The following is a 21,805-nucleotide window of genomic DNA, read 5'->3' on the forward strand; positions in this document are numbered from 1 at the left end:
ATTCTGATGTAAATTAACTTGTGACGATTCACATTCTTTAGTCTGCCCTGAAGAAGTCTTATTAAAGACAAAAATTTAGAAGTTTCGAATACCAGTTTTTGGTGTATTGTATTTATTCTTCTGGTTCACTGACACGACAATTTGTGCTTTTTGTATTTATTTGACCTAGGGGGCACGTGTAGTTTGACCCAGGGCGCGTTCTGTTCCTTGTTCAGGTAGTGGCGAGTTCGAACTGACCAAGATGCCACAACCCGCCAAGACCCCGTCCAAGTGCCGCATGGGAGGTGAACCAGGGAGCATTGATTTGTTCCAGCAGAGGAGTGCATACGGATGGTGGCCTCTGTATTCCATACAAGATAACAAAGAGAAACTGGCGGTGAGTTATAATCTCCTCGTTTAACACTTTCTTCTGGTAGCCACTACATTCCAAATTTATACAGCTATGTTCTGACCGCAAACCTTATTTTTTCGCCCGATATAGCGCATTTAACTTAGTAAGTATCACTACGAGACTAGGGAAGAAAGGGGAATGATATCGGTGGCGTAACCCGCCCCTCAAATTAAAAGTAAATGCGCAGGAGCGTCGAAAAGCACAGATAATATTAAAGTATTATTAGGAAATTACCCATTACTCATGTACCCATTACTCATGTACCCATTACTCATGTACCCATTACTCATGTACCCATTACTCATGTACCCATTACTCGCTGGCTGTGGCATGATTATCTGCGTGACTGCACCTCCGTTAATTGACTCTAGCTCATCAAATTTTTTTTTCGACAGGGAAAAGTCGAGATGACAATTGAAATACTGAATGAGGAGGAAGCCGAGCTTAGGCCCGCGGGACAAGGACGGGATGACCCGAACAGAAACCCCACACTGGATGAGCCACAGTAAGTATGAGCCGGATGAGACGAGATGTCTAGAACAAAAACCCCACACTGGATGAGCCACAGTAAGTATGAGCCGGATGTGACGAGATGTCTAGAACAAAAACCCCACACTGGATGAGCCACAGTAAGTATGAGCCGGATGGGACGAGATGTCCCGAACAAAAACCCCACACTGGATGAGCCACAGTAAGTATGAGCCGGATGGGACGAGATGTCTAGAACAAAACCCCCACACTGTATGAGCCACAGTAAGTATGAGCCGGATGGGACGAGATGTCTAGAACAAAACCCCCACACTGGATGAGCCACAGTAAATATGAGCCGGATGGGACGAGATGTCTAGAACAAAAACCCCACACTTGATGAGCCACAGTAAGTATGAGCCGGATGGGACGGGATGACCCGAACAAAAACCCCACACTGGATGAGCCACAGTAAGTATGAGCCGGATGGGACGAGATGACCCGAACAAAAACCCCACACTGGATGAGCCACAGTAAGTATGAGCCGGATGGGACGGGATGTCTAGAACAAAAACCCCACACTTGATGAGCCACAGTAAGTATGAGCCGGATGGGACGGGATGACCCGAACAAAAACCCCACACTGGATGAGCCACAGTAAGTATGAGCCGGATGGGACGAGATGACCCGAACAAAAACCCCACACTGGATGAGCCACAGTAAGTATGAGCCGGATGGGACGGGATGGCCCGAACAAAAACCCACACTGGATGAGCCACAGTAAGTATGAGCCGGATGGGACGAGATGTCCCGAACAAAAACCCCACACTGGATGAGCCACAGTAAGTATGAGCCGGATGGGACGAGATGTCCCGAACAAAAACCTCACACTGGATGAGCCACAGTAAGTATGAGCCGGATGGGACGGGATGACCCGAACAAAAACCCACACTGGATGAGCCACAGTAAGTATGAGCCGGATGGGACGAGATGTCCCGAACAAAAACCCCACACTGGATGAGCCACAGTAAGTATGAGCCGGATGGGACGGGATGACCCGAACAAAACCCCCACACTGGATGAGCCACAGTAAGTATGAGCCGGATGGGACGGGATGACCCGAACAAAAACCCCACACTGGATGAGCCACAGTAAGTATGAGCCGGATGGGACGAGATGTCCCGAACAAAACCCCCACACTGGATGAGCCACAGTAAGTATGAGCCGGATGGGACGGGATGACCCGAACAAAAACCCCACACTGGATGAGCCACGGTAAGTATGAGCCGGATGGGAAGAGATGTCCCGGACAAAAAAACCAACACTGTATGAGCCACAGTAAGTATGAGCCGGATGGGACGAGATGTCCCGAACAAAAACCCCACACTGTATGGGCCACAGTAAGTATGAGCCGGATGGGACGAGATGTCTAGAACAAAAACCCCACAATGGATGAGCCACAGTAAGTATGAGCCGGATGGGACGAGATGTCCCGAACAAAAACCCCACACTGGATAGGCCACAGTAAGTATGAGCCGGATGGCACGAGATGTCCCGAACAAAAACCCCACACTGTATGGACCACAGTAAGTATGAGCCGGATGGGACGTGATGTCTAGAACAAAAACCCCACAATGGATGAGCCACAGTAAGTATGAGCCGGATGGGACGAGATGTCCCGAACAAAAACCCCACACTGTATGGACCACAGTAAGTATGAGCCGGATGGGACGAGATGTCTAGAACAAAAACCCCACAATGGATGAGCCACAGTAAGTATGAGCCGGATGGGACGAGATGTCCCGAACAAAAACCCCACACTGGATGGGCCACAGTAAGTATGAGCCGGATGGGACGAGATGTCCCGAACAAAAACCCCACACTGTATGGACCACAGTAAGTATGAGCCGGATGGGACGTGATGTCTAGAACAAAAACCCCACAATGGATGAGCCACAGTAAGTATGAGCCGGATGGGACGAGATGTCCCGAACAAAAACCCCACACTGTATGGACCACAGTAAGTATGAGCCGGATGGGACGAGATGTCCCGAACAAAAACCCCACACTGGATGAGCCACAGTAAGTATGAGCCGGGTGGGACGAGATGTCCCGAACAAAAACCCCACACTGGATGGGCCACAGTAAGTATGAGCCGGATGGGACGAGATGTCTAGAACAAAAACCCCACAATGGATGAGCCACAGTAAGTATGAGCCGGATGGGACGAGATGTCCCGAACAAAAACCCCACACTGTATGGACCACAGTAAGTATGAGCCGGATGGGACGAGATGTCCCGAACAAAAACCCCACACTGGATGAGCCACAGTAAGTATGAGCCGGATGGGACGTGATGTCTAGAACAAAAAACCCACACTGGATGAGCCACAGTAAGTATGAGCCGGATGGGACGAGATGTCCCGAACAAAAACCCCACACTGTATGGGCCACAGTAAGTATGAGCCGGATGGGACGGGATGACCCGAACAAAAACCCCACACTGGATGAGCCACAGTAAGTATGAGCCGGATGGGACGTGATGTCTAGAACAAAAACCCCACACTGGATGAGCCACAGTAAGTATGAGCCGGATGGGACGAGATGTCTAGAACAAAAAACCCACACTGTATGAGCCACAGTAAGTATGAGCCGGATGGGACGAGATGTCTAGAACAAAAAACCCACACTGTATGAGCCACAGTAAGTATGAGCCGGATGGGACGAGATGTCCCGAACAAAACCCCCACACTGGATGAGCCACAGTAAGTATGAGCCGGATGGGAAGAGATGTCTAGAACAAAAACCCCACACTGGATGAGCCACAGTAAGTATGAGCCGGATGGGACGAGATGTCCCGAACAAAACCCCCACACTGGATGAGCCACAGTAAGTATGAGCCGGATGGGACGTGATGTCTAGAACAAAACCCCCACACTGGATGAGCCACAGTAAGTATGAGCCGGATGGGACGAGATGTCTAGAACAAAAACCCCACACTGGATGAGCCACAGTAAGTATGAGCCGGATAGGACGAGATGTCTAGAACAAAAAACCCACACTGGATGAGCCACAGTAAGTATGAGCCACAGTAAGTATGAGCCACAGTAAGTATGAGCTGGATGGGACGGGATGACCCGAACAAAAACCCCACACTGTATGAGCCACAGTAAGTATGAGCCGGATGGGACGAGATGTCCCGAACAAAAAAACCCACACTGTATGAGCCACAGTAAGTATGAGCCGGATGGGACGAGATGTCCCGAACAAAACCCCCACACTGTATGGGCCACGGTAAGTATGAGCCGGATGGGACGGGATGACCCGAACAAAAACCCCACACTGGATAAGCCACAGTAAGTATGCGCGGGACGGGGGCTGGATGAGCCACAGTAAGTACGCGCGGGACGGGGGCTGGATGAGCCACAGTAAGTACGCGCGGGACGGGGACTGGATGAGCCACAGTAAGTACGCACGGGACGGGGACTGGATGAGCCACAGTAAGTACGCACGGGACGGGGACTGGATAAGCCACAGTAAGTATGCGCGGGACGGGGGCTGGATGAGCCACAGTAAGTACGCGCGGGACGGGGGCTGGATGACATGACGGGAAAATGCTTCAAATAAGGCGTGCATAGCGTGCATGTCACACTGGATGAGCTACAGAAAGTACGTGCGGGACAGGGGCTGCATAACCTGAACTAAAAACCACACACGATTGTTGTGATCACCCACCAATCACTACTTACAATCTCTACAACTACTTACGATCATTACGACTCACTATGATCTCTACGACTCCTTACGATCTTTACGGCTACGACTACTTATGCTCTATACGACTCACTATAATCTATATGAATAATTACGATCTCTACGACCATACCATATCTAAGACTACTTACAATCTCGAACTAGCTGCTATATTTAACGATCTCTACGACTACTTACAATCTATGCGACTACTTATGATCGCTACGACTCACTACAACCTCTACGACCAAATGCGATCTCTATAATAATCTCTAAGACTCACTACGATCTGTACAACTAACTACGATCTCTAAGACAAATTGCGATCTCTATAATGATCCCTACGCCTACTTACAACTTCTACGATTACTTACGATCTCTCGACTCACTATGATTTCTACGACTAATTACGATCTGTTTGACTAGTTAAGATCTCTATATTAATCTACGACTACTTTCAATGTATACGGGGCTCTACGATCCTACCATATCTAAGACTACTTACAATCTCGAACTAGCTGCTATATTTAACGATCTCTACGACTACTTACGATCTCTACGACTCCTTGCGATCTACAATGATCTCTAGGACTAACTACGATCTCTACGACTCATTACGATCTCTATGCTCAGACGCCCCTCGACCTCCTTCCTGTGGTTTGCGTCGCCTCTCAAGACTCTACGTTACGTCATCTGGAGGAACTATAAGTGGACCATCCTGACGATCCTTGTCGTCCTTTTGATCATCATCTTCCTGGTTTTACTGATCTACTCGACGCCTGGCTACACGGTCAAGAAGATCCTGGGAGCTTAGATCAGGCCACGCTACACGGTCAAGAAGATCTTGGGAGCTTATATCAGGCCTGGCTATACACAGACAAGAAAATGCTAGGAGCTTATATTAGGTCTGTCTCCACGGTCAAGTAGATGCTTAGTCCAGACCTGGGACTCTCTTTGCGCTCGACTTTCTCGCTCGCGTGAAGGTCCAGTATTTATTGCATGCGCAAACGCGAACATGTACCAATCCGCGATCTTCGTCTTTCACACGAGCCAGAATGTCGTACGCAAAGAGAGTCCCAGGTCTGGACTAGAAGTTGCTGAGAGCCTAGTAGATCAGGCCTAGCTACACTGTCAAGTTTATTGTAAAGGCTAAGATAATGCCTACCTACAAGGTCGAGAATATGCCAACTACCTAAATTCCAAGAGCTTAGATTATAATAATGTGTGACGCTTGTACGAGGTTCGCATGTTACTGGGGCATGCATTTTAAAGCATATTTAATCGAGATATTTTCAGGTACACGATAGAAATATTAAAAGTTTTTATTTACAGTTTAAATTATAATTATCTTTGACTTTTAGAAATATAAATGATGTAATAATGTTCCCGCAAATGCAAACAGTTTCTATTTATATGCTATCTTTATATATAATGGAACGGAATAAAAAGATACTAGCAGTACAACGCATTTTAACTCACTCACTCCGATTGCATGGTGGTAAATCATTCCATGATTCCCAGTCTTTCTCGTCTTTTAATGTCAGGTTGAATCACTCACTCGTCGCACTGCATGCTGGTAGATCTTTCCATGGTTCCCAGTCTTCCTCGTCCTCAAATAGTGTCGGGTCAAGTGTCTGTTTCTCTTGCTCATGCGCGTGTTCCGAATGACGAGCTTCTCTCTCGGTGAGGTCAGCTATCTCGCATAGATCGCTATCGTCTTCGTCCAGCTCCTTCTCGATCGATTTTTCGAGGTCCTAAATTAGCAATAATGAATAGGTATATAACAAGAAGAGGGAGGAAGAGGGGGGGGGGGAGGGGGGGTCGGTGATTATAGGAGGGGAAGGAGATTTAAGGAGGGGGGCGGATTATATAGGAGGGGGCGCGCGGGGAAATTGGGATATAGTTCTCATTTCAACCTCTAAGAAAGTTAATAAGCTTAACTTGGAGGTTGCTAAGTTATCGATGGAGTAATAGGTATAAGTATCGTGTATTATCATGCTCTCTTACCGTAATGTCTCGCTGAAATGGACACAACTCCTCGGGAATTGCACGCTCTGCAACAAAAAGCGTTATCAAGTGTTTTGAAAATTCTCAAGAACTCCGTTTACAACTAAGGGCAAGTTAGTCACAAAGACAACCCAAAAACATATAGTTCAGTTATCGTTTACTTCAATAACAGTTTAATTATTGTTTTCATCCAATAAGCAGAATGCTGGCTAAAAATTGTTTTTACACTTTTTGTTCTTTATGAGTCGGGCTGACAGATTCCCTTGCTAAGTAGGGAGGGGACGTGACCTTGTCACTCGACCCCAGCTCCTCGCGCTGCGCTAGTCGCCTCGCCACAGGATTGCCGAATTCTGGGCAAAGGGCGTTGCCTGCGGAGGAGGCTAGTCGAGTAAGTACGCAGCTGCTTTGTCTCCTATTATCTTAATTCTACAGAGGAGTTCTTTTGTCTCTATTCTTCTCGTTCTTTGTGTCGAGGTGCGGATATTGTTTATTTGGCCAATCAAATTGCAGCTTGTAAGAGCTGCGTACTGACCCGGCTAGTCGCGACATGACTTATACCTTGAGATCGGTAATCGATTCTTTTACAGTCTGGGTCGTAACATTTCTGGTAATACACTCCATGTCGCAGGTCAGCTACGATCCTACAACAGCAGATAAGATTACGTTGTACATGGTATCATTTTATAATACTGAGCAATAGCGACACAAACTTGATGGTAATCATCTTCCGCTGTTGTTTAAATTATCACTATCATCTTCATGTCATCATCAAAATCTATATTATTACTATCTTTATCGCTTTTCCTCATCACCAGCAGCACCATCATTATCATTATCGTCATCAGTTATCATCACCAGCAGCACCATCATTACCATTATCGTCATCAGTTATCATCACCAGCATGTAATCATGATTGCCAAGCCAGCAACAGCGGGCCCCATTATCATCGTCATCTTCTAACAGCAGCCACACTTTATCATCATCATCATCACCATCACCACTATCGCTATTAACCCACTACTATTAATAACCACCACAATAATATTGTCAATAAGACGCTTACATTATGTGGTTACTTTTGTGCTGCCGCCCGATATTTTCACACCATTTATTTCCGCCGATATCGAACATCAGTAGTTTGCCTGTAGGGGTATGGATTATTACCTTAAAAATAAGCTTAATTTCTAAATATAAATTATTGCGTACATATGTATGAAATCCTACCTTTAAAATATGCCTCACAGAGGCGGATCTAGCTTTTCGCTAAAGGGGGGGTTTGGCTCAGTGACAAAGGGGATAGGGGGTAATTTTTTTTGTAACATATGGCTTTCTGGTAGCCCAAAGGGGGGGAGGTGGGTTAATCCCCCGGAACCCTCCCCCTAAATCCGCTGCTGCGTCAGAAAAAAATTGTTATGTTCTTGGAGAAAATGTTCATGTCTCTTACCCTGTGGAAAATACACCCATTTCCTAATGTGTCCCTGCACGCCGTCACGATCGATAACTGTTCGGACAAACTCGTCAATGCTCGGGTATGGTGAGAGTTCATAGCCTGTCATAGCATCTTCGCCTGAAAACGACCTCGATATTATCATAAGCTTTCACAAGTTTTCACTTCTTGCCAAACTGTAAGCATTATCTTTGGTAGCATGAGAATGCTGGTAATAGAATTTGGCAAGAAACGAAAGGCTTCCTATTTCTATCATAATTTTACCTAGATTTTTAATATTCTGCAAACTTACGGCAACAAATTCCAACTGCTAAAACAATAGCAAAAACCGCTTTCTGGCTTCCTTCATTCAAAATAAAGGAATTGCAATTTGTGTTTCTTTCTATTGGTCAGCGCTTTGTGGAGAGGTGGTGTTACTGGAATTATTCAGAGCTGGCCAATAGAAACACGTCAAGAATTTTGAATGAAGGAAGCCATAACGCAATTTTGCGATTGTAAATTGGGGCGAGAATTGGATATTTAAAACCGCAGGATATTTAAAACCGCGCTAAATGCAAAGTAACTCAATCAAACCGATTAATTTAATCTTGGCCGCGCTTACTTTGAGAGCACTGTGAGGACCGGCCAATAGCAGATTTTCTCTTTCTCCGAGAATCGCTGATATCACAGGTGATAACCTTCACGTCTCGCCCATTTTCTTGTAAACTAGAATAAGGAAAGAATCTCAGAAAGGTTGACACACCAATTTGCCAAGCCGTAGCTAGCGGGTAGAAAGAGGGGGAGAAGAGTCGACATTCCACTAAGGACAAGTAAGGACGACAAGGAAACAATGTTGCCTGTTCCCTAGCTCCCCCAACACAGCAATAATGAAACAAAGGACAAAAAAGGTATCTATATTGGTACTATTTACTCTTGATTTTTGGCTTCAAGTTAAAAAAAAACTAAACAAGTAACGTAAATCAGCAAATCGCTAACTTCATTTATTCATTTTCGAGGAAAATAACCTGCAGAATTGTTTGGACAAGAAATGTCTCCCTGTATTTCATTATGTGTTAAGGTATTGCCTGGAGTGTTGCTGATGTTACGACTTCCGACTTCTTACCTTACGTTTGACACCAAGGAGTCCAGGAAAAGCAAATAGTCCAGTTCCTTGCAGAAGCTGCCACGACGATTCCGAAATTTCACCTGCCAATAGAATAAAGTACATCGGTTTTGTCGCTTTTATTTACGAGTGTATTGTGTAGCACACCCGAACTATATGCACTGGAATGAGGAAATTGAGCATGTGGCATCAAAGAATGAAGAAAAAGGACAGGGCTTTCATTAACTTTCAGAGTAGGCGGTGGAGATTGATAAGTAGGGGGAGGAAGTCATTTTATCTTCTTAGTTCAAGACTTTAAAAAAAAAAAAAAAAAGTAGCCAGCGCTCGGTGGAAAATAGCCTTTCGCAGGCCGCCGGGGCCTAAGGAAACTCCTGAAGGACATAACTAACTTTTCTTTTTCTTTACCTTGAATGTGTTTTCTTTAGCAATCCCAAGCGTAGCCTTTTTCCCATATTTGGAAGATTTAAAGAGACGAAAATTTCTGTTCCGAGTATACACGCCTAATAAATGAAGTAGAAATGATCCAAAGTAGAAAAGAAAGAACGTAGAAAATAGATTAATCAACCTTGATCTAACCTTGGTCGCAGAAAATAGACTCCTCGCCTTGATCGTTTTTAACAAAAAGCTTCACAAACCTTTTATCAACTAAGAAGAACAAAATATAATTATAAAATATAGGAATAACAAATACCCAAACATCAAACTGCATTTGGAATAATGATAACCCAGTAAATAAGAACCAATGCACTAAGCCAGGATTTACAGAGGGGTGGTGTCAGGCTAGGTAGTATGCAAAATTTCTGAGTTTGAACGAGGGGCGATTGGGGGAGGGAGGGGTGGGGGGGCACGGACTACAGATACATGCCGAAAATGCCGAAATCCTAACTTCAACAGGGACGTTTTAGAAAAGCTAAAACCAGTTAAAAATATGTTGGATGACCAAAATAACCATCTAATTTTATTAATTGTCAAATAAATAGTTTTGTGCAATGCTTATATCACACCGAGGGGATTGAGATGGATTGAAAATACTTTTTGTCTCGGAACAAGCCTTCACTGGAACCTACTTTTTGTCTCGGAACAAGGCCTTCACTGGAAGCTACTTTTTGTCTCGGAACAAGGCCTTCACTGGAGCCTACCCATATCAGGTAAAATACTTTCTTACTGCTGTTTGTGAGAAGAAAATCTTGTTTTGATAACACTGTATTTCATTCTCATGTTCTAGTGCCCCTATTTAAAATTACCACAAACCTGAAGGTTGTACAATGTTTTGACTTGGTGAAGATTTGTCATCTAGTCTAGGTGTCTTGGATGGGAGGTCCGATTCATCTGTGTTTGGTGATAATATGAACCTAAACGTTTCATGCAATTCAGAGCATATCTGATGAACAAAGTTACCTAAAATAGATGGAAGAAGATACTGTCAAAGGCATCCACATATTTTTATTTCCATTCCACACTTTCAGCAACTGCTCAAACGTTAGAAATACCGCTTATTCTGAATAAATACACTCCACAAAGCAATGAGAGTTTATTGTGACCTTTATTCTAGAATATAAGACAATTATAGGACAATTACAGGAGGTAATCAATCCTGAAAATATTCGAGCTAGTTACTGGGATTGACTGGAGACTGGCTGAGAGGTTGGTAAGCCTGTGAATTCACCAGGAACAATGGCAAGCGGCGAATCAAGTAACATATTTAACAGACAAGCCGCTCAGCCAATAGAAGTCAGGGAACGAGGCAAATTATTACCAGCATGAATGTTGTCCTTGAACACTGCTCCTGGCATGTGAAAAATGAGATGGCGGGAAAACTTAGTGTCAGTACTGAAATAAAAAAAATAACGATTTGAAGTATAGTATGTACTTTGAAAGGCATGAAGTATTAGTTAGAATTAAACTGACCTTGAGTCCAAGTCAAGTATGTGCTTGCGACGACAGTCAATACCAAATGACTCTTTTAAATTTGAACACACATACTGGAACAAAACATTATTAAGGGTTATCACAAGCTAAGAAATTGATTTCATGAAAAATGTAGATTTTGGGTCATAGACACAATCCTGCATTACTAGTAAATGTTGTGACCTTATCGTGGTTCTACTATCAGAAAGCCATGAGTGAAGACGGTACGTGTTTATTGTAGATCTCTGTGTGATTCAACTCTTTCCTAATCATACATGTGCTATATGCTAATTACAATATTTGTGATCATGTGATTAATATGACGTAATCATTAAGATATTAGATTACTACATTCCTCCCTTTTCAGATACTTATATGTATATATAATTATAAAGAATCATTTCTATGTACAATCATAATCTGGAAATATTTTAAATCAATACATAACTGCAACAATAATGTGTCTCTTTTTGAGTGTTCACTGTTTTTCCATTTAGTTCATAATGGTATTACTTCGAATAATCTCGCAGTCTCCGGTCAAATATAGAAATGTGTTTCCTTCCTGATCGTCTTGGCTGTGTAGTCACTTCTGGCTGGTGTATTTGCTCCTTGAAGCATGGTGGTATCTTTTTGATATCTCTACCTTCTTCCTCTCTTTCTTCCTGTATGTTCTGTGTCGCAGACTTCAGTTGTTTAACTCTTGATGCATCTCGACATATAATCTTTCTATCTCCGATTCTTCTTTCCTTGACTGTTGATCCTTTGATTTCAGTAATGATATAGATTTGCGGTTCATATGGTGTTTGGGCTTTTGTTTTCTTGTCCCGCTTGATCAGAATGGCTTGTCCTACTGCGAGCTTGTGTTTTGTTGCTCTGTCTTTTGTCGTGGTACACTTTTGTTTGTTCTTTGTACTTGCTGTCGTTGCGTCGTATTTCACTATCCTGTGTCGGTCTGTCTGTTGGAAAGTGTTCCAACTTCTCTGTATATCATCAATTCATAGGGTGTCTTCTTTGTAGCTGGGTGTGGTGTGTCTCTGTAGGCTGATAGCATGTCGTATGTTGCTTCATGTACATTTATGTGTTCTTGGTTAGCAATAGTCGCTATCTTGTTTATAAGCTTGTTAAAGCCTTCAACTTGGCCTTGAGCCTTCAAGTGTCTTGGTGTGATTTTCTTATGTCTGAATCCTTCTTCAGCTGCAAACTTTGTGAATTCTGTGGAGTTAAACGGTGGTCCGTTGTCGGTTTGTACGACTTTTGGTATACCGTGTGTAGCAAACATCTTCTTAAGTTTCTTCCGGGTTGGTTTAAGTGCTGTTGATGTGATAAACTCTACTTCCGGGTATCGTGAATACTGGTCTGTGACCACTAGTACATATTCGTTGTTTGGAAATGGTCCACAAAAGTCTGCCTCCACCGTTTCCCATGGTCTTTCTGGTAAGCTTGTCATTTTAGCTGGCTCGGTGTGACGTGTGTTTGTTGATACCTGGCAGCTGAAGCAAGAGCTAACGATGTCCTCAATACGCTTGTTCATTCTTGGGAACCAGTATTTCCGCCTTAGTAGCTCCTTTGTCTTTGTGATGCCTAAGTGTCCTTGCTTGTGGGAGATTGTGATTATCTTGTCCCTCAGCGATTCAGGTGGAATTATCTTGTCCAGTCTTAACACTACGTCGTCGCTTGTGTAGATCTCTGCTCGTAGATCATAGTACGGTGCTAGGTCAGGGTCGTTTTTGTCCCATTGTCCCGTGTGAAGTGCTGTCTGTAACTTCTGCAGTACTCGGTCTTTTCTTGTTGCTGTCTGTATGGTTTCCATGACAACTGCGTGGTTGGTCTCTATTATTGCTTTGATGTAGTGCTCGCTGTTAAATTGCTTTTCGTCTGGAATCGCATGTCTTGATAGATAATCCGTCATATTTGTTTTCCCTGCGATGTGAATTGCTGTGAAATCGAGGTTTTGCATTTTCATCACGATCCTCTCTATACGTGGCGGTAACTTCGCTCTTGGATTGTTCAACAGCGGTAGTAATGTCTTGTGATCTGTCGCCAGTTGGAAGTGTGGTGATCCTAGGAGGTACATGTTAAGTCTTGTGGTAGTAAATTCTGCTGCAAGTGCCTCTCTCTCGATTTGTGAGTAGCGTTTCTCTGTGTCTGTCAGCGTTCTGCTCACGAAGTGTACAGGTTGGTATCCTTCGTCAGTCTTCTGAAATAAACCGCCTCCTAGTCCAGTTGGGCCCCCGTCGCAGATAATCAGCGTTTGCCGTTCAGGCTTGTAGGGAATCAGGACTGGTGCCGTAGTTATCGCTCTCTTTAGGTCTTCTCATGCTCTCTTTGTCGGCTTGGATAAGGTTTCCGAACTGGAATCTGGCGTAGTCTTTGTTCTTCCTTAGGAGAAAGTTCTTATCCATTTTCCGGCTTGTTCAGTTAGCTCAGGGAGTGAGTCTTCAAGGTCGGCGATCTGCGGGCCGCCGTAGATTATCAGACCGTCTTTCTTTGTTTCTGGTTCTGTTATTCCAAAGAAGCGAAACTGTCTTTCGATGTCCTTCTTCCACTTATCCCATTGGATTGCTGTGTCATTGGTGTCGGTGTTGATGTGGAAGGGTTTGATACAGAGTTGTCGGTTTACTACGGTGATGTTGTTCGGGTTGGTCGCCGCGCTACTTGCGCCCGAACTTGTATCTGCCGTGTCATTGGTGTCGGTGTTGATGTGGAAGGGTTTGATACAGAGTTGTCGGTTTACTACGGTGATGTTGTTCGGGTTGGTCGCCGCGCTACTTGCGCCCGAACTTGTATCTGCCGTGTCATTTGTCATTCTTCTACTCTTCTGCTTTGCTGATAATTCCTATTCCTCGTCGCCAAATGTTGTGACCTTATCGTGGTTCTACTATCAGAAAGCCATGAGTGAAGACGGTACGTGTTTATTGTAGATCTCTGTGTGATTCAACTCTTTCCTAATCATACATGTGCTATATGCTAATTACAATATTTGTGATCATGTGATTAATATGACGTAATCATTAAGATATTACATTACTACAGTAAACCATACCCCTATGTACTGCTTATCATTCTTGGCTGCATAGCAAATTATATTCACAATTCTTTTATTGGCGGGAGAAGGGGAGAGGGGGGCCTTCATATTATTTGTAGGGGGAGGGGGGCACTGGCAAATCCAGATCCTAAAAAGGGCAAACAAGAAAATGAAAATGGACAAACTAGAAAATAAACATGAAAAAAAAAAGGATAATACAAAATATTGTAGCATAAATTCATCAAACTGGATTATAGGAAAAGTACACATGAAAAAGCATGCCAGACTGGTGCCTGGTAGTTTGCAGTACCTCAATGAAAATCTCTACCATTTCTGGGCCATTAAGATCTTGATTAAATTCCCGCTTGAATTCCAGATCAAAATACAGTCTACAAGCTGCACCTGTGTGTAGCATGAAAAAGTGACAACTTGGCTCAGAAAATTACTTATATGGATATCACATTGTTCTAAACTGCTGGTTTGGAAAGTGTATGCACATTACCTTCTTCAATAACCTCATAGTAATGTCTGTCTTCTGCTTGAATTGATCTGGAATAAAATATTACTATAAGATTTTTGCAAGACTTGCTATTTGGTTTTCATTTCATTGATAGCACATATTAGGACAAAAGATTGAAATCCTGTTTTTGTTACTGACCTGTAAGTGTTCCAAAACTCATCTAACGTGCTGACAATATACTGCCTTTTGCCATCATCTCCCAGTTCCTCAGCAAAAACATGAACATCCTATTAAAAAAAGGAACACTTCCACAGTATGAGATTTGTAGAAAAGCAAGACAGCAATAACTTAAAATCTTATTAACTTGCAGTAAAAAAATGTGAGCACAAGCTATTCATAGTTATAAGGATAGTCTTTAAGAGAGGAAGGAATTTTATCATCAATTGAAGCATGAGTAAAAAAAGAAAGAGAGAGAGGATAGACAGCAATTCAGATATGAGCGAGTACATTAATGGCGAAAAATGAGTACTTATAGCATTAGAATGCTTTGTAAATAATTTTAAATTTGGAACATAAGCACTTTATGCCCCCAAACTGAGACACGTTGAACCAAAAAGTCTGATTTGACACTTCGTCAAATTTTATAGAATTGACAACACCCAAAGAAATCAGTGACCCCCCTTTTTAAAATCCATACACATTCGATGCCCCCCACCTTTAGACCTTGGATATTTTTCAACCCCTCCCCCACAGTATCCTCACCCCCCCCCCCCCCTCGGTATAATGAATGAACTTTCTCTTGATTTAAAAAAAAATAAACTGAATTTATAAAAATGAAGTCAAAGTACTTAAAAATGTCAATTAACCACTAAATATTAATTGTTTATAACTGGAAATACAATGGCTTATTTCTAAAAAAACTTGAAAATAACAATCCATAAGTTGAATATCTTATTAACAATATTCATTTGTAGAAAAATCTCAGTTACTTGCTTGCATTATCTGATGGAAATGGGTTCTTTGTGTAGCCTGGTAATGTAGGACCATAAACAACAGCATGCCCTCTCTATAATACAAACCTCACTACAGCTATAATAATACACACCTCACTACAGCTATAATATACACCTCACTACGGCTATAATACACACCTCACTACAACTATAATACACACCTCACTACAGCTATATAACACACCTCACTACAGCTATAATACACACCTCACTACAGCTATATAACACACCTCACTACAGCTATAATACACACCTCACTACAGCTCTTAACGAAGTCAAAAGCCAGCTGTTGTCTTGGAAAAACCTTAAACACCGGAAGGGGATCATCTACCCTAATTGAAAAAAACAAACACAATTTTACCGGCATTACATAATGGAGACAATGGAATAGAGTTGGCAGCAATTTCCACAAGAAATTAAACAACATTTTGCTGCCACCTTTGTGTCATATTTGTGTTGTGGTTTGAAATTGTTAAAACCAGTTTGAAAAAAATTCAAACCAAGAAGCATTTCAAACCACAACAAATGTGGCATGGTTTGAATTTTTTTCAAACTGGTTTTAACAATTTCAAACCAAGAAGCATTTCAAACCACAACATTTGCAACTCTATAAGCAACTCTAATTAAGCAGAGGGGGGTGTTTATTTCGAGTTTTTTTGCATCGGGGATTGATTTTGGGGGTTTTGGGGTTTGTCGGATGTCATATTTCCGGGGATGACTCATTTCCGGCAATTGTTTTTTGTGCAGCGGTAATTAGTATCGTACATGCTTGAAATGTATATATTGGGGACGGATTTTGGGGTTTGATGGAATGTTGCTGTTGGAATGCAGCTAAGCACCTCAGGTTGGAATGCGGGACATTTCTGATTATGACTCATTTCTATCTATTACAAACAATTTTCGAGTGATAAAACACCCTGGAAATCTGGAGGGTTCCCGTTCTCTCCTTCGATAGAAGTAGACTCAGATGACTTGAAGGCCTCAAATTCTGGCTTTTCACTTGAAACTTCCAGTTGTGTCGAATTGTTAATTACAATGTTATTGTATCTTGTATTATACTCAAATCTGTTCATTGTTATTGGGCTTTTGTTCATGGCCCCTTAATGCTTTTCCCTTTGAAGGGGAAAAACATATTGCCTTTACTGTTCCTATTAATCCGTGAAACACTAACTAATAGTTGGTGTGTACTAACTCTACAGAGCAAGAAAAAAAGCAAACAAGAGATCATTCGGAATTTTATTTTGTGTCGACACCTACTATACCACTAACTATTTCACGGATTGATGGGAACACCTCTATTGTATCTCCAAATTTAGCTCCGAGCATTCACTATCAACAGATATTCCTAGTTTATTGATATATCTTCTACTTCTCGGCATTAATCCCCAATTCAACAAAAAGCCACAAGTTACCCGGCTGAAAAGTATCTGTAGTATCACCTTAGCTTTCTCTGGGTCCTGATAGGGTGCTTCTTGAACTTCTTTGCTTGTTCTTCACATTTGGCAAGCTTTTTGACCCATGTACCCTCGCTATGTACAAAAGAGTTTATACATAATACATTTTTTTAAGAAAACAAAACAGTGCCCTAGTGTCCATGAAGCCAAAAATTGAAGTATTGCACAGTAATCAGGGGTGGTTTCAAGAGGAAAGGATTGATTGTTTACCGTGGATGTTGTTACTTTACATAAAATAAGAGAGACAAAGCGGGATGTCAATTAAGTGGTCAAACTACAAGTTGGAAATTAGACCACTCTCCAGAGTATTTGTGAAATCCACTTTTCAGGCTTTACCCTTTCCTCTTTGGGAAGGGGAGTGGGACTCCCCCTATACCTTAAGGTATAAAATTTGCCCTAGGTTTATCCCTTAGAAAATCTGCTATCTTTAGGGAATACAATACAAATCAAACTTCCTGTTTAATTAAGTGAAAGGTCTCATGTCAATAAAACATAACATTTAAGGGGGAGTACACTCCCTCCCTCCCTCACCCCTTTTTCCCGCCTTCATCCCCCCAACTAGTCTGCCTCAGCTGCAACTCACAAGGGTCAGTCAATTTTCTGACACTTTTTACTCTGCAGGGGGGACATTGGGTTTCTTTGTACAATATTGTGGTAAAAGAACCAAAAATTTAGTCCTGCAGTGTGTGGGATTTGCCCTTGGTAAGGGATGATCTAGCGGGAAACCTAGAAATGTTGGGGTGTCGCACACGCTCTTCAAAACCTTGTCCTTCTGTGCGGTATGCGATATTTCCTCTCTTTTTTTATGTGGCATTGCAGTATTTTTGGAAATTGTGTGCGGTATTGCGGTAATAAGACCCCCCAACGCCCCCTCTGTGCTTCAACCGAGCTGAATCACCCATGTTTTTCGCTTTACATCATGTTATTTCGATAGAAAGAGGACTTTGTTATGTTGATGTTGATTAATTGTGCTTTTGTTCACTTTAGATTAAAATCTGAAGCATTCTTCGAAGTAAATATTGTCGTTAAGCAGGATGATTGAGAATGATGAAAAACTGATAACTGAAAAATGAGCAGGGAAATTATACTTACTTATTCCAAGTAGCATTGGGACTTAGAGATGGAAAGGAAATCTTACACTTTACTCACCGTCTCGCCTTCGAAGCGTTGTAGAATGAGGATGTTTTGAAGGTTTTAGAAGTCTCCATTACATAAATATGTCATAACGAAAGAAATATGGGGAAAATTCACCCTTGACTAAGCTAGAAAGTGCAATAATTAGTTTTACAAGTCAGCAGAACAACTGAACCTCCGAATAAACTGTTGCGCGCGAAATGAATCATGAGTTGGGTTTCCTTTGTCTCTCACTTCCACAGGTAACCCATTTCCACAGGAAACCCAAAGCACATCGCTTGACGAGTGTATGTTTCGGATTTTTTCCCCCCTTTTTATATGTTCATTCTTTCCCAAAAAGAGGACTATTAAACTATACTTTTAAAACAGATCATAAAAAAACATAACCATTGTTTCTTTCTGACCAACAATTTTGACGAGTGTATGTTTCGGATTTTTCCCCCCTTTTTATATGTTTATTCTTTCCCAAAAAGAGGACTATTAAACTATACTTTTAAAACAGATCATAAAAAACATAACCATTGTTTCTTTCTGACCAACAATTTTGACTGGCATCAGAAATATAAGACTTTTTGTGAACAAGATTATGTAGCTTACGGTGTCTTGGTTATTTGCGATGATGATATGATGATATTGAGTAGATGATAGTAATGCTGTCGATTAGAAAATGGTGATGTGATGACGCTGAGCTGATAATTGGAATGCTGACATTGAGTTTATGATGGCGATGATGAAGTTGAGTAAATGGTGGCGATGATAAAGTTGAGTTAATGATGGCGATGATGAAGTTGATTTGATGATGGCGATGATGTATTTGCGATGATGATGTTGAGTTGAGAATGTTAATAATGACTTCGAGTTGATGATGGTGATGATGAAGTTAAGTTGATGATTGCGATGATGACGTTGAGTTGAAAATCGTGATGACCACGTTGAGTTGATGATGGTGATGATTACCTCGAGTAGATAGTGTGGAAGGCTGCTGCTGATGACTGTCGTGATGATTAGTAAGATGGCCATACTCAGAAAAAGCAACTGAGATATAGTAAAAAAAGAACTAGTGAATCTCAGAAAATATTATAATAATTGAAACAAACTGATGTGAATAGGTATCTTGTCGAAGATCTTGCGGTCATCAAACTCGGAGTTTGGTTCACGGGCGAATGCACTGCACTCTGCTGAATTGCTAATTGACTCTAAAACTATAAGAGAGTTGAAGAGTTATTACATTCGTATAGCAAAAAATCACATATATCTTAAATTCCTAATAGCTGCCAGTCCTGCCGATTCCGACACTACGTGTCCGAACACTTAAGTACACCATTAATAAAATGTAAAATAGCAATAATAAGAGAAGTTGATCAAGAGCATTGCAATACAAAGGAGAAGTGTCGTCCAGATAGAGAAGAGTTTGTCGTGGAAAATGAAGAGAAGAAAATTCATCGATCTAGGCAAGTACCAAATATTTAATTCAGCTTTTTGCGGCGGAGACTTCACGTTGAGGTATGGAAGGTTCGAACTTCTTGAGATTGGAGTGTTGGATCCTATATGTTACTCCATATCATATCATTATCAGTACTGTAGGAAATAGCTTATTTGGCAAAAGATGATTAAAGCCTGGCATAAAAAAAGCATAATTCTGTGTTTTAAACTGTTAGATTTTTCCACGTCCTATGTGGCCCTTGCAGTCGACTCTACGCTCCGAATTCTTCTGACTTCAAGTTTGAACTAAAGTGTTTATTTCTCATATAGCTCTATCTCCCATTGTTTTCATTGTACTTTGAATAAGGACAAACTATTAAAGGAAAACAGTATCCAGTATCCTAATAGCTGTTACATTGCACTTTTCTAAAGGGAGGAAAAACCAACCCCAGGGTAGAGGCACCATCTAATCACACCACTTGTGCACATGCCCTGCAAATCAAAATGAGTGATTGTATAGTAAAGTGTCAATATCTAGTTGAAAAATATCGTTTCCAATGTTGTAACTTGTCTCAATGCTCACCAATATTAATCATTAATGCCCTAATGCAATATACCTTCTATTGGTTTATTTTTTGTGTGCAAATAATAATGGATAAATTCAATACTAAGAGAGCAAATTCAAGCTAGCCTCGTCACCCTCGTTAGCAACAAAATAAAGTTTGGTAAGGGATGGGAATGGTCAATCCGACTAATTCTGAAAAAAACAAGATCTTGCTTTCTAAAGATCCGAGTAAGAGAAGTTGAATCTATTTGGCCATTGATAGCCTTGTTTGACCCACTTGGTTAGAAAAATAAAACAACTGTTGGAATGTCCATGTGCAAATCGCTTGCTATACCATAACTTTTGTGATACGACATCAAATCCCATTAAAAAGATAGAAAGAAAAAGATCTATCCTGTATCCGGAAAGTCTTGTATCGCTCAGTCAAATGCCAGTCAAACTGTTAACTCTCGGTTATCCACAAACTATTCTTGAAGCTTGGGATGTCCGTTGTTCCCAAAATCAAATCACAGAGACAAAATTGGTACTTTGAAAAGGAAGTAATAGAAAACTTTAACACGGAGGTAAAAGTACTTAAAATTACCTGATCACAAACTATTTTTGCTGCTTAGTTGGCCTGAACTAATCCACGTGCGACAAAAACACTGATGTTTGAAGTCATATCCTGTGTTAATATCCCCAGAACTCCAATCATGGACGTCTACTCGCTCTGGCAAGAGGATTCTAACACCTCCCCCCTTAATAATAATATATAAAAAAAACATCAATACATGACACCAAGGCAAACATTTCAATAAGTTATACTAGATATTAAAAATATATAGCTATCGATGTGCACCAAAAGTACAAGCTTTGAGTATGGATCGCGATAGCCCCTATATTACCCCAGTTCAAATGGTTTTAACTAACATTGATTTGCACCTTACGTGTCATCAGCTAAGGATGTCATTCTCGGCGTCTTCCCAATTACGCTGTAACGGAGCGATGATAATGACACAATCAAAAGGGACTTTTCCTTTTTTGTTCGCTCTTTATCGGATTTAACCCAAATGATTAGTTTTCGCACCATGGATCGAGCAAGATCAATGAAGCAAATGAAATTCTGGGAAATGCCATAAACAGTAAATAAACCAGTGGTGCGCGACGTGGAATACTAATGAATTTGCTAGAGTAGATCATAATACACATAATATTGAAAAAAACATTACCAGCTTTTACGTTAAGAATTGAAATGATTTCACCTCTCTTCTCCCCCTAACGACATAATAAAAACAATAATCTCCCTACTAGTAAAAACCCACGAAGGGATGTGTAAAATTTTGTTCGATATAGCGCACATTTTTTTTTTCATATGGTTGTAACTTTTTATTTTGTGCCACTACTGATATAAATAATCTTGTATCGATTCCCCTTTTTTAATCTGCCCTGAAGAAGTCTTATTAAAAACGAAACTTTGGAAGAGTCGATTAACAGTTTTTGGTGGACCCTATCTTGTAACGAAAGGTTATAGCAGGGTTCAATGCTCCGCTTTCTCTTAGGCACCCACTCAGGCATGCTAACACACCATACTTTCGAAAATGAGTATTGCTAACTAAAACAAGATTCAAATTAGATTGTTATTGCCATATTCTTAAACATCGGCTACAAGAGATATAT

The 21,805-nt window shown here is 41.5% G+C and overlaps 2 protein-coding genes across 7 annotated transcripts in view; one reads left to right on the plus strand and one right to left on the minus strand.

Annotated features, from left to right (window-relative positions):
• The window catches only part of LOC5521590 (myoferlin), a 40,318-nt gene extending 34,246 nt beyond the window's left edge, over window positions 1-6,072 (plus strand). The window contains exons 54-57 of one of the 2 annotated variants that reach the window (XR_007311949.1): window positions 216-376; window positions 787-896; window positions 5,245-5,523; window positions 5,686-6,072. Coding sequence is in view for 1 of the 2 variants with exons in the window: in XM_048729119.1 (XP_048585076.1) it covers window positions 216-376; window positions 787-896; window positions 5,245-5,425 (452 nt within the window). In the remaining variant the exon portion in view is untranslated. Of the gene's footprint in view, window positions 1-215; window positions 377-786; window positions 897-5,244 lie in introns of both variants that reach the window. The other variant, XM_048729119.1, reaches the window with a different exon arrangement.
• On the minus strand, window positions 141-21,227 carry LOC5521592 (DNA-directed primase/polymerase protein). Of its 5 annotated transcripts, none has more exons than XR_007311951.1 (19): window positions 21,076-21,227; window positions 17,014-17,103; window positions 15,828-15,906; window positions 14,760-14,848; window positions 14,604-14,650; window positions 14,412-14,503; window positions 11,077-11,150; window positions 10,925-10,998; window positions 10,420-10,566; window positions 9,745-9,813; window positions 9,574-9,668; window positions 9,169-9,251; window positions 8,668-8,771; window positions 8,064-8,186; window positions 7,683-7,761; window positions 7,177-7,259; window positions 6,619-6,665; window positions 6,095-6,365; window positions 141-340 (listed from the first exon to the last, which is right to left on the minus strand). XR_007311951.1 is itself a non-coding variant. In XM_048729124.1 (19 exons), exons 2-19 carry the CDS (start codon window positions 18,234-18,236, stop codon window positions 6,162-6,164), a joined length of 1,638 nt encoding a protein of 545 aa, XP_048585081.1. In that variant the 5' UTR covers window positions 18,237-20,076; window positions 21,071-21,226; the 3' UTR covers window positions 5,918-6,161. The 5 variants fall into 5 exon arrangements, 4 of the variants coding, with proteins under 4 accessions (XP_048585081.1, XP_048585082.1, XP_048585080.1 ...); XM_048729124.1 differs by lacking the exon at window positions 141-340 and adding an exon at window positions 18,178-20,076 and having other exon boundaries at window positions 5,918-6,365; window positions 21,071-21,226; XM_048729125.1 differs by lacking the exons at window positions 141-340; window positions 21,076-21,227 and adding exons at window positions 18,178-20,076; window positions 20,733-20,914 and having other exon boundaries at window positions 5,918-6,365.
• Window positions 21,228-21,805: the final 578 nt, after the last annotated feature.

Source organism: Nematostella vectensis, chromosome 6, assembly GCF_932526225.1.
Source record: "Nematostella vectensis chromosome 6, jaNemVect1.1, whole genome shotgun sequence".
Taxonomy (NCBI): Eukaryota; Metazoa; Cnidaria; class Anthozoa; order Actiniaria; family Edwardsiidae; genus Nematostella; species Nematostella vectensis.

Coding starts and splice junctions, on each gene's coding strand:
- LOC5521592 (XM_048729123.1), bottom strand. CDS start 21,218: ATGGTGCGAAAACTAATCATTTGGGTTAAATCCGATAAAGAGCGAACA. Junction 7,260..7,682: donor CACAAAAGTAACCACATAAT/GTAAGCGTCTTA, acceptor CTGCTGTTGTAG/GATCGTAGCTGACCTGCGAC. Junction 6,666..7,176: donor AATCGATTACCGATCTCAAG/GTATAAGTCATG, acceptor TTTTTGTTGCAG/AGCGTGCAATTCCCGAGGAG.